The following is an 18,770-nucleotide window of genomic DNA, read 5'->3' on the forward strand; positions in this document are numbered from 1 at the left end:
TATGCAATGTAAGGACCTTGAGGACAAACTATGTTTATAAAAGGTAGTTTTTGTATTCTTCGCAATACTCAGTGCGGAATAATTTCTAATTTAGTTCTGAGTACTCAACTGACATTCAAATATTTATTAATCTGATTCATAATACAAAAGACCATTCCAATCAGAATCTTCATTGAAAATTCACCAAGGCTTTTGATTTTCAAATGAGAACTAGTTTTATGATAAACATTTTATATAAAAAAAGTATTAGATATGGGTCACCTCAGGTAAATTTACAACAGAATGGAAAGCCAGAATCCATCAAGTTACTGAAATCATCCAAAGTGATAACGGAAATCTACATTTGTTGATCAAGGAAAGATAGTCAAGACACTACTGAATGAAAAACCAAATTAAAGAACACACATATGATCTAAATACACATATACAAGTTTGTCTGCAAAACTAATCACAATGGCGGTGGAATTTTTGTTGACCTGTTCTTTATTGCCTGATATTTTTAACAAACAGTAGGTATTATTTTTATTAAAAAAAAAAAAAAACTTCAGAAGAAAAATAAAAGCTCTGCCAAATTACAGCCCGTTCTGGAGTCCTGCAGAATGACAGGGAAGAGATCTATCACAACACTATTCCATTCACACCTACTTCCTTATCATAGAAACTCCCACGGCTCAGTACTGTAAAGCTTAGAAAAAGGAGTGCTTTCAGGTGATTTAGAACTGCCATAGAACAAAACATCAGCCTTGGTGGCACCATACCTGCTGCTTGAAGTACCTTCTGTCTTCCTCATCAACAAGGACTAGATTCAAAAAGTACCTTACTGAAAATTTTTTGTTCACATCTCTCATTGTTGGAGTTGGGTCATATCCCGCTAAAAATAGTCTTATTGGAATTGATTCACCTGAAAGAAAAGCAATTTCCATTTAATTCTAAAGATGATTAGATATGGTCACATAACATCTTTAGAACTAAGCATTATAGAGAAGACACTAACACTTTAGTTCTTCACGAGATGGCAGCCTAACAAAAAATTTATTTATTTTTTTAAAGATTTTATTTGTCAGAGAAAGAGAGAGAGAGAACAAGCAAGGGGAGCAGCAGGCAGAGGGAGAAGCAGATTCCCTGCTGAGCAAAGAGCCAGATGCAGGACTTGATCCCAGGACCCTGGGATTATGACCTGAGCTGAAGGCAGACCCTTAACCGACTGAACCACCCAGCCATCCCATCATAACAAAAACTTTACACCAGGGTTTCTCAGCCTTGGCACTACTGCCATTTTGGGCCTGATAATTCTTTGTTGTGAGTAAGGTCCTATGCCCTACAGGAAGTTTTGAAGCACCCCTGGCCTCTATTCACTAGGTATCGGCAGCATTCCCCAAAGGTGGCAACCAAAAATAACTCCAGGCAACAGCAAATGTCCAGGGGATGGTAGGGGGAACAAAACCGCCCCTAGATGAGAGTCTAGAGTCAGAATGCCTGGATTCAGATGACAACTCTACAACTAACTGGCTGTGGGACCTTGGCCAAGTCACTTAACCATTCTGTTTCAAGTTCCTTATCTGTGAAATGGAGAGTAGCAATAATATCCATCTTGTAGAGATTTGTAAGGACTATATGAGTTAATATACGTAAAAAGCTTAGAATAGTGCTAGCAGGTAAGTGCTGTTTTAGTAGTTTTGTTACTCCTTCATGAAGTTTTCATAATTTCTAATCATGTATATAAGTTCTTCAATACTTATTAACTAATTCATCCAAAGCAACAAATACGTTCTGAATGGTTATTCCTTTGTTACCAAAAAGACTACTATTCAGATTCTTGTGGCTTCTTCCTAAGGGTAACTATTTGCATATTCTGTTTTGAATCTTTTATATGTAATACTTTTCTTGTGCACATCCATTTCCTGAAAGATATATGACCCATTACTTTACATAAAACTTTGTGGCTGCTGAAATTTTACAAAGTAATGTTGCATAACAGGAGTGTACACACACACACACACACACACACGTCTTGAAGTTAGAAAGACCACGGGGCGCCTGGGTGGCTCAGTCCTTAAGCGTCTGCCTTCGGCTCAGGGCATGATCCTGGGATCGAGCCCCACATCAGGCTCCTCCGCTAGGTACCTGCTTCTCCCTCTCCCACTCCTCCTGCTTGTGTTCCCTCTCTCACTGGCTGTCTCTCTGTCAAATAAATAACATAAAATCTTTAAAAAAAAAAAAAAAAAAGACCTGGCTCCAACACCAATTCTGCAATGATTAGCTATTAAAGGAAACCAGATTATGTCACCACAAAATCTGCCTCTTTGACATAAAAATTATTTTGAGCTGAAGGCAATTAAGAAGCAGCAAAGAGCAGAAAAGGCTCCCCATCTTCTGCCTAAAGGCAGGCTATAAATTCTCCCTTTAATGAAGATAGTCTCATCAGCCCAGGGATGGCTGATCAGGAATCAGCAAATAAACCTTATTCCATTTGTTTCCTCCCTTAGATTTATTTACCTTCCCACAGCTTGCCACACCTCTGGAAGCCTGCAACTACTTTCCTTTGTCCAGCTAGATCTCGAAAATTATTGTTCTTTTGAAGATGCTATATACGCTGAAAATCTAAGCCCTGTTTTGAATTATTTTTTCTTGAGGTTTTTCCCACATGATGTGCACTGCACGCATTAATAAACTTTCTTCCCCTTTACTAATCTATCCTTCTGAGAGTCCCAGCTGAAAATCTAAGATGGGTAAAGTTCTGCCTCTCCTACACTTTACCATTAACAAGTTTTTTAACCTCTTGTATCTCAGTTTAATCTGCAGAATAAGAGATACGTAGTACAATGCCTCATCTATAGTTGGCACTCAGTAAATGATAGCTACTTTTTGAAATAATTACTAACAGAGTAAGAAAAAGCCAAAGATATAATGTAAAATGATAAATACTGGGGCACCTGGCTGGCTCAGTCAGTAGAGCATGTGACTTTTTTTTTTTTTTTTACGATTTTATTTATTTGACACAGAGAGAGAGAGAGCGCGCACGCGCGCACCCGCACACAAGCAGGGAGAGTGGCAGGCAGAGAGAGGGGGAGAAGCAGGCTCCCCACTGAGCAGAGAACCTGACATTGGTCTGGATCCTGGAACCCTGGGATCATGACTTGAGCCAAAGGCAGACGCTTAACTGACTGAACCACCCAGGCACCCTGAGCAAGTGACTCTTGATCTCAGGGTTATAAATCTGAGCCCCATGTTGGGTATAGAGAGTACTCAAAAAAAAATTAAAAATCTTTAAAAAAGTAAAATTATAAATTCTGGCTTCATTATCTTGGATACTGAAGATAATAATGGAACTGCTTGTTTTCTTGGGGACAAGAAATCCCACAGAAATTAATGCTCAGCTATACAGCGCCTTGTATTCAGCATGAGAAAAAGGCTTACCAAGATAAACTATCATAACAGAAGACAATCAAAATATTACAAATTCAGAACTAAAGAAGAAATAATATATAAATGTCTCTTCTAAATACTAAATTTAAAATTTTCTTTCTTTCTTTTTTTATTTTTTATTTATTTATTTTTTTTTAAAGATTTTTTATTTATTTATTTGACAGAGAGAGAGACAGCCAGCGAGAGAGGGAACACAAGCAGGGGGAGTGGGAGAGGAAGAAGCAGGCTCATAGAGGAGGAGCCCGACGTGGGGCTCGAACCCGGAACGCCGGGATCACGCCCTGAGCCGAAGGCAGACGCTTTAACCGCTGTGCCACCCAGGCGCCCCTCTTTCTTTTTTTAAAGTAGGCTCCATGCTCAGCATGGAGCCCAGTGCCAGCCTTGAACTCACAACCCTGAGATCAAGACCTGAGCTGGGATCAAGAGACAGAGGCTTAACCAACGGAGCCATCCAGGCGTCCCTAAATACTAAAATTAAAACTGAGTAAAAAATTAAACCTTATCTCAGACTAGGAAGTACTCTTACAGTTTTTTAGTATCTATACAAAGATGATCTTAAAAACACTGTTAGAATCATTTAAGAATTCACAGATACTTTTACACTGCAAAAATACTTTCAAACTAAACTGCTATGAACACTGCTGTTTGTACCACCTATCACACAAAAGAAGTAAATGAAAAGTATGTTACCTTTTACTGGTGCACCATCCATTATTTCATATTTAGCAATTGTTTCTGTTTCTGTGGTGGTACTGGGTCCTAGCACAATAATGTAAATGACATTAAAAAAAAGAATGTAAATGACATTAAGTTAAATATTTCCAGAATATAATTTCCAACCTCGTATCTTATTTTCCAACTACATTATTTTAATAAATTTATCTTCCCATTTTGTGAAAATCATTCTATTTCTTGATACACACCTAACATACTTATCACTTGACTGAACGTTTCACTCTCTTCTTACCAAATATATAGTTCAGAAAGTATCTTCTCCATTGAGTTCCTTCTTTCTAGTATCTACTAAAACAGAAACTAGCAATACACGTAAGAAATAACCACTGTCACGCTAGTTTTCTCTGCAACACCCAAAATGTCTTCTTTCAGAGTTAGTTAACTCTAACATGGAGAAAACATCAAACTGAGTACTGGACTGACATAGTTCTTTTAAATTTCGGTGTTCATCTTCTAAGAGATTATCTGACCCCAGACATCTGTAAAAAGTCAATGATATGAGAAATAAAAAAAGTATACCAAAACATACATTAATGATCCCAATGTTGTAAAATATATAATATGCAAAGACAATTAAACTCTGTTCTGAATGATGAGTACAGATTATTTTTTATTTAAACTTTTCTAGAATCAGCAAGATTTTTAACCAAAAAAAATGTTTAACTAATTTCCTTTTAAACAAGAAAAAAGAATCTGACATTTGATTTTAATATCTTTAAATCACTTAAACTTTTATTAGCAGGTGAAAATGGAGAATAAGAAATCACAGATGTTTCTAATTATGTTTCCAATGATAAATTCTTAAAACGTGTTGCCTAAAATTATTTTCAGCAAAAATCCAACAAATGAGACAAATTAAATCTACACACTAATTAAAATTAAAAAGCAATTATAAATAATTCTGGGGCAACTAGTCATCTGGAAAAAACTAAAGTTGAATCCATAACAAGACAAATTCAAAGAAATTAAAAGTTTAAACAAAATCCCCAAAGTATATTATTTTAGGAGAATCAAGCACAATTACTTTTAGAACATCAGTGTGAAAAAGGCATTTCTGTGGCACAAAACCTAGAGTCTATAAAAGGAAAAACTGGTAAATTTGATTACACAAACAAAAAGAACTTCTACATGGCAAAAACCATAGTAAGCAAGACAAACTGGGGAAATTTTTGTTGTGTTTATTTTTTTTATGTTTTTTTATTATATTATGTTAGTCACCATACAGTACATCCCTGGTTTCTGATGTAAAGTTCGATGATTCATTAGTTGCGTATAACACCCAGTGCACCATGCAATACGTGCCCTCCTTACTACCCATCACCCGCCTATCCCATTCCCCCACCCCCTCCCCCTCTGAAGCCCTCAGCTTGTTTCTCAGAGTCCATAGTCTCTCATGCTTCATTCCCCCTTCTGATTACCCCCCACTTTCTTTATTCCTTTCTTCCCCTACCGATCTTCCTAGTTCTTATGTTCCATAGATGAGAGAAATCATATGATAATTGTCTTTCTCTGCTTGACTTATTTCACTTGTGGCATTATCTCCACCAGTGGCATCCATGTTGCAGCAAATGTTGAGAACTCGTTCTTTCTGATAGCTGAGTAATATTCCATTGTATATATGGACCACACCTTCTTAATCCAGTCATCTGTTGAAGGGCATCTCGGTTCCTTCCACGATTTAGCTATTGTGGACAATGCTGCTATGAACATTGGGGTGCATATGGCCCTTCTCTTTACTACGTCTGTATCTTTGGGGTAAACACCCAGTAGTGCAATGGCTGGGTCATAGGGGAGCTCAATTTTTAACTTTTGTTAAAAGTTTTCCAGAGTGGCTATACCAACTTGTATTCCGACCAACAATGTAGGAGGGATCCCCTTTCTCCACATCCTCTCCAGCAATTGTTGTTTCTTGCCTTGTCAATTTTTGCCATTCTAACTGGCGTAAGGTGGTATCTTAGTGTAGTTTTGATTTGAATTTCCCTGATGGCTAATGATTTTGAACATTTTTTCATGTGTCTGTTAGCCATTTGTATGTCATCATTGGAAAAGTGTCTGTTCATATCTTCTGCCCATTTTATGATTTATTTGTTTCTTGCGTATTGAGTTTGAGAAGTTCTTTGTAGATCTTGGATACCAGTCTTTTATCTGTAGCATCATTTGCAAATATATTCTCCCATTCCATGGGCTGCCTCTTAGTTTTTTTGACTGTTTCCTTGACTGTGCAGAAGCTTTTTATCTTGATGAAGTCCCACAAGTTCATTTTATCTTTTGTTTCTCTTGCCTTTGAAGATGGGTCATGAAAAAGGTTGCTTTGGACAATGTCATAGAGGTTGCTGCCTACGTTCTCCTCTAGGATTTGATGGATTCCTGTCTCACATCAAGGACTTTCGTCCATTTGGAGTTTATCTTTGTGTATGGTGTGAGAGAGTGGTCAAGTTTCATTCTTTTGCATGTAGCTGTCCAATTTTCCCAGCACCATTTATTGAAGAGACTGTCTTTTTTCCACCAGATGTTTTTTCCTGCTTTATCAAAGATTAGTTGCCCAAAGAGCCGAGAGTCCATTTCTGGGTTCTCTATTCTGTTCCATTGGTCTATGTGTCTGTTTTTGTGCCAGTACCATGCTGTCTTTGTGATCACAGCTTTGTAGTACAGCTCGAAATCCGGCATTGTGACGCCCCCAGCTTTGTTTTTCCTTTTCAACAGTTCCTTGGCGATTCGGGGCCTTTTCTGTTTCCATACAAATTTAAGGACTATTTGTTCCAGTTCTTTGAAAAATGTCATTGGTATTTTGATCGAGATAGCATTGAAAGTGTAGATTGCTCTGGGTAGCACGGACATTTTAATTATGTTAATTCTTCCGATCCATGAGCATGGAATATCTTTCCATCTTTTTGTGTCTTCTTCAATGTCTTTCAAGAGTGATTTATAGCTTCTAGAATATAGGTCCTTTACGTCTCTCGTTAATTCCAAGGTAACGTATGGTTTTTGGTGCTATTGTAAATGGGATGGATTCCCTAATTTCTCTTTCTTCAGTCTCATTATTCGTGTATAGAAATGCAACTGATTTCTGAGCTTTGATTTTGTATCCCGCCACATTACTGAATTGCTCTCTAACTTCTAATAGTTTGGGAGTGGATTTTTTTGGGTTTTCCATATAGAGTATCATGTCATCTGCGAAGAGAGACAGTTTGACATCTCCTTTGCCGATTTGGATACATTTTATCCCTTTTTGTTGTCTGATTGCTGTTGCAAGGACTTCTAGTACTATGTTGAATAATAGTGGCAAGAGTGGGCATCCTTGTCATGTTCCTGATCTTAAGGGAAAGGCTTTCGGCTTTTCCCCATTGAGAATGATATTTGCTGTAGGCTTTTCATAGATGGTTTTTATGAGATTGAGGAATGTACCCTCTATCCCTACACTCTGAAGGGTTTTAATCAGGAAAGGATGCTGTATTTTGTCAAATGCTTTTTCTGCATCTATTGAGAGAATCATATGATTTTTGCATTTTTCCTTCTCGATAAAATCTAAGACACTGATAGATTTGCGAATGTTGAACCACCCCTGCTTCCCAGGGATGAATCCCACTTGGTCATGATGGATAATCCTTTTAATGTACTGTTGGATTCTATTAGCCAGGATCTTGTTGAGGATTTGGGCGTCCATATTCATTAGGGAAATTGGTCTATAATTCTCCTTTTTGATGGGGTCTTTGCCTGGTTTGGGGATCAAGGTAATATTGGCCTCATAGAATGAGTTTGGTAGCTTTCCTTCTGTTTCTATTTTTTGAAATAGCTTTAGGAGAATAGGTATTATTTCTTCTTTGAATGTTTGGTAGAATTCCCCAGGAAAACCATCCGGGCCTGGAGTTTTGTTTTTTGGAAGGTTGTTTATCACTGACTCAATCTCTTCATAATTAATTGGCCTGTTTAAAAAATCAATTTCTTCCTGTTTCAGTCTTGGTAGTTTATAGGTTTCCAGGAAGGATTCCATCTCTTCCAGATTGCTTAGTTTATTGGCATATAGCTGTTGATAAAAATTTCTAATAATCCTTCCAATTTCAATGGTGCTCGTCGTGACCTCTCCTTTTTCATTCATAATTTTAATAATCTGGGTCCTTTCTCTTTTCTTTTGGATAAGTCTTGCCAGTGGGAGTGAGCCTTGAATGGCTATGTATTTCCCCCTTAGGACTGCCTTTGCAGTATCCCATAGGTTTTGGACTGTTGTATTTTCATTCTCATTGGTCTCCATAAATTGTTTAATTTGATTTTTGATTTCCTGGTTTATCGAGTCATTCCTGAGCAGGATGGTTCTTAGTCTCCAAGTGTTTGAGTTTCTTCCAAATTTTTCCTTGTGGTTGAGTTCCAATTTCAGAGCGTTGTGGTCTGAGAATATGCAGGGGATAATTTCAATCTTTTGGTATTGGTTGAGACCTGTTTTGTGTCCCAGAACATGGTCTATTCTTGAGAATGTTCCATGGGCATTAGAATAGAATGAGTATTCTTTGGTTCTGGGGTGTAGTGTTCTATATATATCTATGAGGTCCAACTCGTCGAGTATGGCATTCAAAGCCTTTGATTCTTTGCTTAGTTTTTGCCAGGGTGTTCTGTCTATTTCTGATAGTGGAGTGTTGAGGTCCCCTACTATTAATGTATTTTTATTTATATGTCTCTTTATTCTGGTTAAGAGTTGGCTTGTGTATCTTGCTGCTCCCCTGTTGGGGGCATATATATTTATAATTGTCATATCCACTTGTTGAATACTTCCCTTAAGAATAATATAGTGCCCTTCTGCATCTCTAACTATAGTCTGTAGTTTAAAATCCAATTTATCTGATATGAGAATTGCTACCCCAGCTTTCTTTTGAGGTCCATTTGCGTGAAAGATGGTACTCCATCCCCTTACTCTCAGTCTGAATGCATCTTTGGGTTCGAAATGAGTCTCTTGTAGACAGCAAATGGATGGGTCATTTCTTTTTATCCAATCTGCAACCCTGTGGCGTTTTATGGGATGGTTCAAACCATTTACATTAAGACTGATTACTGAGAGATATGATTTTAATGTTGCCATGTTGCCAGTAAAGTCTTTGTTTGTATTGGCTGTGACTTTCTGTTCTGTATCACTCTTGGGGCCTTTTTACTTTTATAGAACCCCCCGTAATATCTCCTGTAGGGCTGGTTTCGTGGTTACAAAATTGGTTAGTGACTGGCGATTCTGAAATGTCTTTATTTCTCCATCAATTCTGAATGACAGCCTTGCTGGATAAAGGATCCTTGGCTGCATGTTTTTCTCTGAAAGAGCTTTAAATATGCTCCCCCAACCCTTTCTCTCATTCCAGGTCTGTGTAGACAGGTCTGACGTAATTCTGATGCTTTTGCCTTGGTACGTGAGAAATTTCTTTGCCCTGGCCACTTTCAATACTGTATCCTTGCATCTAATATTTGCGAATTGCACTATGACGTGACGTGGCGTAGGTTTGTCGTGGTTGAGCTTGGGAGGGGTCCTCTCTGCCTCTTGGACACGAATGTTTGTTTCCCTTGCTAGATTAGGGAAGTTTTCAGCTACAATTTGTTCAAATATCTCTTCTAGACCTCTGTTTTTCTCCACCCCCTCGGGGATGCCGATGATTCTAACATTGGATCGTTTCATTGAGTCAGTAATCTCCCGTAACCTACATTCGTGGGCGTGGATTTTTTTAAGACCATCTTCTATTTTCATTTTTTCCTCTATTAACCCATCCTCCAATTCACTAACCCGTTCCTCTGCTTCTGCGACCCTGGCCGTCAGAGCCTCTAGTTTTGCCTGCATTTGGCTCATAGAATTTTTAATTTCTGTCAGATTCGCTCTCATTTCTGTCCTTAGGGATTCTATATTCTCAGTAACCTTTTCGTTAATAGTTTTTTCAATTCTACTCATCATTTTGACCATCGTTACTCTGAATTCCATTTCTGATAATTTGGTTACATCCATATCCATTATTTCTGTGGCAGAGGCCACAGAATCACTGTCTTTTCTTTGCTGGGGGGGGCTTCTCCTTCTTGTCATTCTGATGAAGAGAGGTTGCGGGGTTTCCAGAGCCCAAATTATTGACTGGGTCCCAGGCCGTGCCCCTTGTTTTATAGGGATCTTAGGGATGTGGGCTTCTTCTTTAAAGATTTTATTTATTTATTTATGTGGCAGCCAACCAGCGAGAGAGGGAACAGAAGCAGGGGAGTGGGAGAGGAAGAAGCAGGCTCCCAGCGGAGGAGCCCGATGAGGGACTCCTTTCCGGAACGCCGGGATCACGCCCTAAGCCGAAGGCAGGCGCTCAATGACTGCGCCACCCAGGCGCCCGGGTTGTGGGCTTCTTGATTTTTCAGCCTGCCTTCTGTGTTCTGGGGGAGGGGCCTGCCGCGCCAATACTCAGGCAACCCTGTTTGGGTAGAGTCTCCGTGTCCCCTGCGAGGGAGGATGGGGATGGGCACTCTCTGAGCCGGTATTTCCAGGCTTTTGTTCTCTGGCGGCTTTCCCTGGCGGTTTGCTGTGCCTCTTCTGAGAGTCAGAGCAGCAGCGGCCAAATTTCAGCCTCTGTCACGGAACAGAAGGATTGCGGCCCGTTCTCTACTAATGTTCTGGCCACTTTAACTCTGTTTCTTCTCCACTGAGCTCACCTGTCCTCTTTAACTCTTTTTCTGTTGGTGCTACTAAAAACCCTGCACTTTCCGGGTTTTGCGCCCCACACCCAGTGTCCCAGCCCTCACTTCCAGGGCCGGCGTGTCTCTCTAACAGGCGTGTCTCTCTAACACCGCCAGCCGCCAGCCGCCAGCCGCCCCCCGTGCGCTCCCGGAGCTCCCGGTCTCAGTCTGTTTCCAGTGAGCGCACCAGAGCTCCGGTTTTCAGTCTGGTCGCACGCGTTCCCCAGCCCACGGTTTCAGTCTGCTCTCTAGCGGGTGCCGGTCCACGAGTCCGCCCACTCCGCCGTGCAGGTGGCTACCGCTTCCCGGCGCCCAAACGCAGCGGCTCCCTCCCCCTTCCGTTTATCTTCCGATATCTGTGCGCGGTTTCACGGCTCCCCGCTTCGTACCTCAATACTCAGCGCTGGAGATGTTCATTTGTAGAGATCCAGATGTATCTTCCTGCGTCTCAGGCTGATTCCGTGGATGTTCAGGATGGTCTGGTACCTATCCAGCTCGACTCAGGGGACCGGCTGAAAAAGGGGTCCCCTACTCCTCCGCCATCTTAACTCCTCCCCCATTTGTTTATTTTTAAAGACTTTATTTATTTGACAGAGAGAGCAAGCAAGAGAGCACAAGCAGGGAGACCAGTAGAGGGAAAGGGGGAAGCAGGGTGCTCAACGCGAGGCTCGATCCCAGGACCCCGGGATCATGACCCAAGCTGAAGGCAGATGCTTAATCAACTGAGTCACCCAAGTGCCTCTTTTGCTGCTTTTAATACAGAAAAAGGAACTGATTTCCCTAATATATAAGGAGTTTCTACAAATCAGTAAGAAAAGACTAATAATCCAATGGAGATGGAACATAGGATATGGACAGGCAGTGTGTACAGAAAAGAAATACAAATAGCTTTTAAACACATGAAAAGATACTTACCTTCATTTGGAACGAGAAAACTAAATTAAAACTACAACAAGGAACTTTCTTCCCCTACCCATCAGATCAGCTAAAAAGTTTCTAATGTTGTATTGATAAGAATAGGAGGAAAAGGGGCGCCTGGGTGTCTTAGTTAAGCGTCTGCTTTCAGACCAGGTCATGATCCCAGAGTCCTCATCAGACTCCCAGTAGGGAGTCTGCTTCTCCCTCTCCCTCTGCCCCTTCCCCCTGCTCATGCTCTCTCTCTCACTCAAATAAATACATAAAATCTTAAAAAAAAAAAAAAAAAAGAGTAAGAGGAAAAAGAGGCATTCTTCTACATTCCTTGCTGATATTAATACAAATTGGTACAACCCATAAAGAGGACAAACTGATATGTATCAAAATTACAAATGAATACACTCTTTTGAAATAACAATTGTACTTTTAATATTTTTAACTCACACACACACCTACCTGCACACATGCAAAATGACATTATTAAGTGAATCACTGTTTGGAATAGCAAGTGAGTAGAAACAACCTGTAGCAGACTGGTTAAATTCTAGTATATGCATAGAAAGGAATACTATAAAAAAGATGATGAAGCACTCTACACATTGATACGGAAAGATCTCTATGATATATTAAGCGAAAAAGCAAAATATATATTGTACATACACATTTAACTTAAAAGCAGGGGGAAGGGTATAATATAGAGATAGTTATTGTATACATATAAATATCAAGAAGCATTTTAAAACATAAACATATGACCTATGAGTAGCTGGAGTACACAAATAGGATACTTTTTACTATAGTCTTTTATACTTGATTTTTGAACGATGTGAATTTAAAACCTATTCAAAAATTAATTTTTAAAAAAGCATAAATATTATGCAATATTAAGTATCAAAGTTAGTATCTAATATGTGTATGTATTATATATCTAAACAATATTTTAAGATTCAAAAAATTTTAAAACAGGAATTTTAATTCAAATACTCTTTTTGACTTACCAATTCCTGTGATCTCTTTTTTGATCAGTTGCAACTCCATATGTTGGATTTTTATTCTTACTAATAAAAAGTAAATTTTTCCAACAATCACATCCTTTAGATGATACCTTTGGGGAAAGAACATAACTCATTTACCAAATATCAGTTTAAAAAAACAAAAAAAAAAAGGGGCACCTGAGTGGCACAGTCAGTTAAGCCTCTGACTCTTAGTTTCGAATCAGGTTGCAATCTCAGGGTCTTGAGACTGAGCCCCATGTTGGGCTCTACGCTCAGTGTTAAGTCTGCTTTGGATTCTCTCTCCTTCTCCCTCTGCCCCTCCCACTCATGCTCTCTTCCTTTGACTATAAAATAAATAAATAAATAAATCTTAAAAAGAGTGAAACAGACATCTTTATGACAGTAACTATTTAAGAATACCATTTTGGGGGCAGCTGGGTAGCTCAGTTGGTTAAGCATCTGCCTTCAGTTCAAGTCATGATCTCAGGGTCCTGGGATCGAGCCCTGCGTCCAGCTCCCCATTCAGTGGGGAGTCTGGTTGTTCCTCACACTCTGTCCCTCCCCCTGCTCATGCTGTCTCTCAAATAAATAAATTTAAAAATACCATTTTGACTATTCATATTATTTAATGTTCTTTTTTTTTTTTTCAAAAAAGTATTCACCATTTTACTATAAAAATAGGAATCAAGATTTTACTTGGCTATCAATATACCTCAAAGGGGAGAATTAGCCTGATTAACTTTACTTAGAGGTTAGTCCTTTACTTAAGGGTACTTTACTTAGAGGTAAGTTTCCAAAGAATTTAAGCACAGAAAATTAAGACTGTTATGCTTGCAATATTTATTTGGTGTATAAAGATGTTTCTGAACATTAAAACTCTATACAAGAGTTTAGTGTCCTTATTACTCTAAGTGCTAGAATAGTGCAGCCACCAAAGCACTTGCCCACAAAGAGAGACTCCACAGGTTGAGTTTGTTGCTATGATATCTAGTCATCAAAGTCCTTTCCCATGTACTCTGAAATGACATGCCAATAAACCCAGAAATTACTACAATCCCCAGAGGGCTTTTTAACCTTCTTCCAGGTTTTAATCTCAAAATAATATTCCAGGAGTTGATCAAAGTAATTATGCCGGCCTGAAGGGAGGCTTCCAGTGACAAGCATTTAGGTCCTAAACAATTTGACAATTTTATTAACAATATAATTTAAGACTCTGAAGGCATGCTTATATCCATTTTTAGGGATATAAACTGGTGAGTGACAACTAATAAAAGTCATGTAACAGAAGAGTACACAGGAAGGGGATAAAAGAACATATATCCATTTCTTCAACAAATAAACTTTAGTGGAAAAAAGTAGGAGGGAAACTTATAAATTAAAAGAAATTTAAGAGTCAAACAACCAAATGCAATGTGTCCGGATGCCCTGGATTCCAACAAATATTGTTTGGATACTGATGTGAATAACATGCGTGTGGGGGGAGAAAAGACATTTTATGAGCCAATCAGGGAAACATGAACATTGACTGTATATGTACAGGTATTAGGAAATTATTAATATTTTAGATATAACAGTATTATATTTAAAATGATACACAAGTTTTATGGATGAAATTCTATGTCTGGAATTGGCTTCAATATTATCTATTGGGAGTGTGGGGGCTGGATCCAGATAAAACAGATCTGACTGTGTACTGACAAGTGCTGGAACTGGGCATTGGGTACCTGAGGATTCACTGTATTGTTCATACACTTTGGTCTATGCTTGAATTTTTCCATAATAAAGTTTAACAAGGCATTAAACAATAAAAACAGGAGCCCGTTTCTGTAAAAATACAACATACATAAACATAAATATATACCTTTCCCTCTCTCGTGAAAAGATACGCAAGAGATATTGTGATTAAGGGGCAAAATTAATTTAAAAAATAAAATTTAAAATGTAATCTTTTACACTGCCAAAGACCTGAGCCAAAGGCAGACGCTTAACTGACTGAGCCACCCAGGTGCCCCGTCATTGCCAACATTTTCAATAATGAAAATGTCCTGCTGCTTATGTAGTCAGAAAAAAGTATTCTTGTTTAGCTTTAAAGAGATGACTAGGCTAAAGTTATACCAACCCAGTAAGGAAAATTTTTACAGACAGAAGGGATTAGTTGCCTTCTGAGATGGTAAGATCCTCTACAAAAAATGACCAGGCAGAGACTTAATAGGAATTGAATATGAAAGACACCTGTACTGGGTCAAGAAGATAGTCTTTCCACTCAGAGATTTTGTTGGGCTGTTAACATCAAATTAATGTCAATTCTATCCCTACTTTGACCAATTTACAAAGACCTGAAAAGCTTATTTCTTAATTTTCCCTGAACATTTAAAGTTATCTGTTTTTAAAGGTACTTACTTTGATTTATTATATTCAAATTCTATGTGTAGACAATCTTCAATGCCCACTTCCATCTTAATAGAATTGTTAACGTCAGGGTATGTGGCAAGCTGGTGAACAATAAGATCATATTCTTTTATCAAATCTGTCAGTCTTCTTACTATTGTCACTTTAAGAAAATACCTACAAAGTCAACAGAGAGAGAAGTTAAATCTCCTATGATAAATTTTAGTGTTTTAAATAAGCAAACATTAACTGCAACTCCAGCTTTCTCCCTCCCGATCCTTTGGGATCAACTACTTCATGAAAGAGTTCTAATCTTTAAACGCCCCCACCATCAAAAAAAAAAAAAAAAATACAAAGTGCAATTTTAAGAAGAGCGTATGTACTTTTTAGATGCATTTGAAGTGCTATGGTCATGCCTTCCTGAGGAAATCTCTATCACTTCTTACCATATACCAAATGAGATTTGCTGGGAAACTAATGGATTTTGACGTAATTCTGTTTACAAGACAAAAGGAAGTACCTAGGGGATGAGTCATACAAAGGAAGTATATTACTAAAACTTCCCATGATGGCGTTCTCTAAATCTATGATAGAAGGCTATTACCTCAGGTGAACATTAGCTATACAAAACAAAATATTTGGCAGAATTCTTAAAAATCTGAAGTCCATCAGTCCAGAATTATAATGAGAAGTTCTAATAAGACATTCAATAGTAGCCATTACTTTCTGGTTTTGACACCATCTACAGTTGTTAATACACATTCATACCTCAAGCGGACATTGGCACCGATGTAAGATTCATATGGCTTTTCAACTTGCATAAATTCAAAATCATAACTTCTGCTCTGAGTCAATTCTCCAGGCAAGGCTAGTTCTTTGACTAGGTTTACAAATTCATGAGTATTACTCTTGTCATTGAAAAGTTCTACAAAATTTTAAAAAGCAAAAAAGACCAATTACAATTAATATCTATTTCATTAAAACCCAAACTTCTACCTCCAAAGCAAATAATTTTTACCAAAGAATTAGCTGGATTTGTCTCTAATATACTACACCTATGATATAAATTCCATTATCTTCCTCATTATGCTCCACCGAGGCACAAAAATATTCAAGCCACACAGCACAATGAAAATTTCTATTATAAAAGATGTATTCATTCCTTTAATGTAGTTAGGGCTTGCCCAAAATGAAGCTACTTTAACAGACACATTTCCAGCAATTATTTGAACTTCCTCCCTTCAAGGCAAAAACCATTTGTTGTTTTGCTTTAGTTAGGCAAATATATTACTTTGATTAATACTATAATATACAAAAGACTTATCAACTACAGTGAATTAGTATAGCTTGCCCCTCAACTATAATCTCATCTAGAATAAACACATAAACACGTATCTACTGATTCCAATTTTGATACTTTAAAAATGTATAGTACATCTTAGAAAGCTAGATTTAAAACCTAGCTACATATACTGTATTAGAAAGACCCATTTTCTTTTCTGTTTTTCAATCTGTAGTACCAAAAGATTTATACAGTTTAACTCCTACTAAACCAAGAATGCCTCTGAAATATATGTGTGGAAATGTACACAAGCTGATCTACGTCAAGTAGAAATTACACCTTTCCTTTTCACATGGAATTTTTTGACAGGTGAGTCTGGCTACAAGCACACACTAGGTTAGGAAGACAAATGGCATGGGTAATTAGAAAGTGAAGGATGAGGTGACACTGGTAATTGTAAAGCTGGTGAAAAATGTAGGCAGATGGAAATTTCACTGAGTCAACTAATTTACTTGAATTCTTTTTCAAGGCTCGTAATTTACATAACTCCTTTCATTTTTAGTAATTAAGTTTAATAACAAATAAAGGCAGGATGAGTCAAGTATCATTTAATACAATTCAAAGAAACATGATTTAATGTTTATAAAATAAATCTTCTCTTTTATTATGTAAAATCGATTCCTTCCTTCCACGAAGCTGATCTCTATAATTCAAGATTTTAAGTGCCAAATCCAACCCTTTCAAACTCAGTTATCATTAAAAAAAAAAAAAAAAAAGTAATACTATTTTAAAACTCACCAATTTGACCTACAAATTCAATTCTAATTCCTTGGTGCTCTAGCCTCTTTCCAGGTTGCTTAAAGGCTAGGTTTACCTGCCAAAACACGAAATTGTAAAAGATGTTAACAATCCTTTGAGTGGGCCTACTAATAGATTCCTTCCAGATGAATACAATATATAAGTATTTCAGGTATTCATTTCTTAAGTTTGAGACACCACCACATACCTAGATCATTACGACTTTACAGCACCAGAGAAGGTATAACTTACTCGTATACAATCACTTATACATACGCTTAAAAGCACTTGCTTTGTTAGGAAGGAATCCTTTATAAATTGGAGAACTATAAAGACTCAAATCAAAAAAAGGGGGAAATTTGCAATCAGTCAAATGTGTTTTCTGGTCAAATAGTTAAACAATTCTATACAACAGCATTTAATGTAAGGTAATCACTACTAATTTCAAGAAGTTACCTAAAAGATCACTTTCAGCTCTTTTTAACCAAAAATATATTATTAGAATTCCTTTTTTATGTATTATTAATAATTCTTAACCTTAAAAGCAATGTTTATTCCCCTGAATCTGCTACTCACTCTAAAAACAGAATGTCTAAAGATTGAAATTTTGAATATGATTTATCTTACATATTTTTGAAGTAAAATATATAACCTTGAAATCCTAAATTCACATCTGCCAAATGGAAGCCTTAATTTTGTAAATTTTAATTTTATAAATTTTTTAATTTGACAAAATATCTATAAAGTACATACATATTAAAAAATTTTTCCAAATGTTTAAGATTAGCTAACATACAAAAAAGCATACTTCCAGATTTATTCTTTACTATAAGAAATAATGTTAACATGACTCTTAAAAGCTTTTTTAAATAATGCTTCTCAAAAGGTAACAGTAATCAAGTGCCAATAAAAACAGAAATCCAATTACTTCTGTTTGTAAACTATATTAACTAAAATATTCACTTTTCTATATCTTCCAGAATGAGTTAGTTACTTGCCTTCCAAATTAATATCTCAGAGAAAGAAGTAAATAATTAAATAAATTGTGGTAGGTACATCATATAATGGAATATTATTAAAGTTTAAAAATAATAAGATCAAAGAATTTTTAATGATGTGGGAAGATGTGCATGATATGTTACATGAAGAAAGCATGGTCAAATTGTATACAAGCATAATGCCAATTACATTTTTTTAAATTACACAAAAGAAATACTCTTAAAGCAGTTACTTCTGGGATGTATAATTATGAGTAATTTTGTTTTCTTCTTTGTAGTTTTCAAAGGTTTGGTTTTTTTTTTTATAATAGGCAAATAATACTTTCAAATTCAGAAAAATACCCATTTTAAAGGAAAAAAAAGTATACTTAGAGGCTTCACATACAATAACAAGTAGAATTTTAGGTTTGAACCACAAATAATACAAGCCTAACTCCCAATTATTTCACAAGTCAGGCAGTAATTACAGCTATTCTCTAATTTACACTAATAAAGCACATAAAAACAGAACGCTTTTTAAAATGTCTATTTGGCAACAGATTTGGGGAATATTTTCATTGG

The 18,770-nt window shown here is 37.1% G+C and overlaps 1 protein-coding gene across 2 annotated transcripts in view; it reads right to left on the minus strand.

Moving 5' to 3' along the window:
* The window catches only part of VPS26A (VPS26, retromer complex component A), a 36,409-nt gene that overhangs the window by 3,068 nt on the left and 14,571 nt on the right, over window positions 1–18,770 (minus strand). Inside the window, exons 3-8 of one of the 2 annotated variants that reach the window (XM_040624364.1) lie at window positions 17,212–17,287; window positions 15,900–16,056; window positions 15,144–15,308; window positions 12,747–12,853; window positions 4,117–4,185; window positions 759–901 (exon numbers count right to left, since the gene is read on the minus strand). In XM_040624364.1, the coding sequence (XP_040480298.1) occupies window positions 759–901; window positions 4,117–4,185; window positions 12,747–12,853; window positions 15,144–15,308; window positions 15,900–16,056; window positions 17,212–17,287 (717 nt within the window). The remainder of the gene's footprint in view (window positions 1–758; window positions 902–4,116; window positions 4,186–12,746; window positions 12,854–15,143; window positions 15,309–15,899; window positions 16,057–17,211; window positions 17,288–18,770) is intronic. The other variant, XM_040624365.1, reaches the window with a different exon arrangement.

This window comes from Ursus maritimus, unplaced genomic scaffold (genome assembly GCF_017311325.1).
Source record: "Ursus maritimus isolate PB19 unplaced genomic scaffold, ASM1731132v1 scaffold_7, whole genome shotgun sequence".
NCBI classification, from domain to species: domain Eukaryota; kingdom Metazoa; phylum Chordata; class Mammalia; order Carnivora; family Ursidae; genus Ursus; species Ursus maritimus.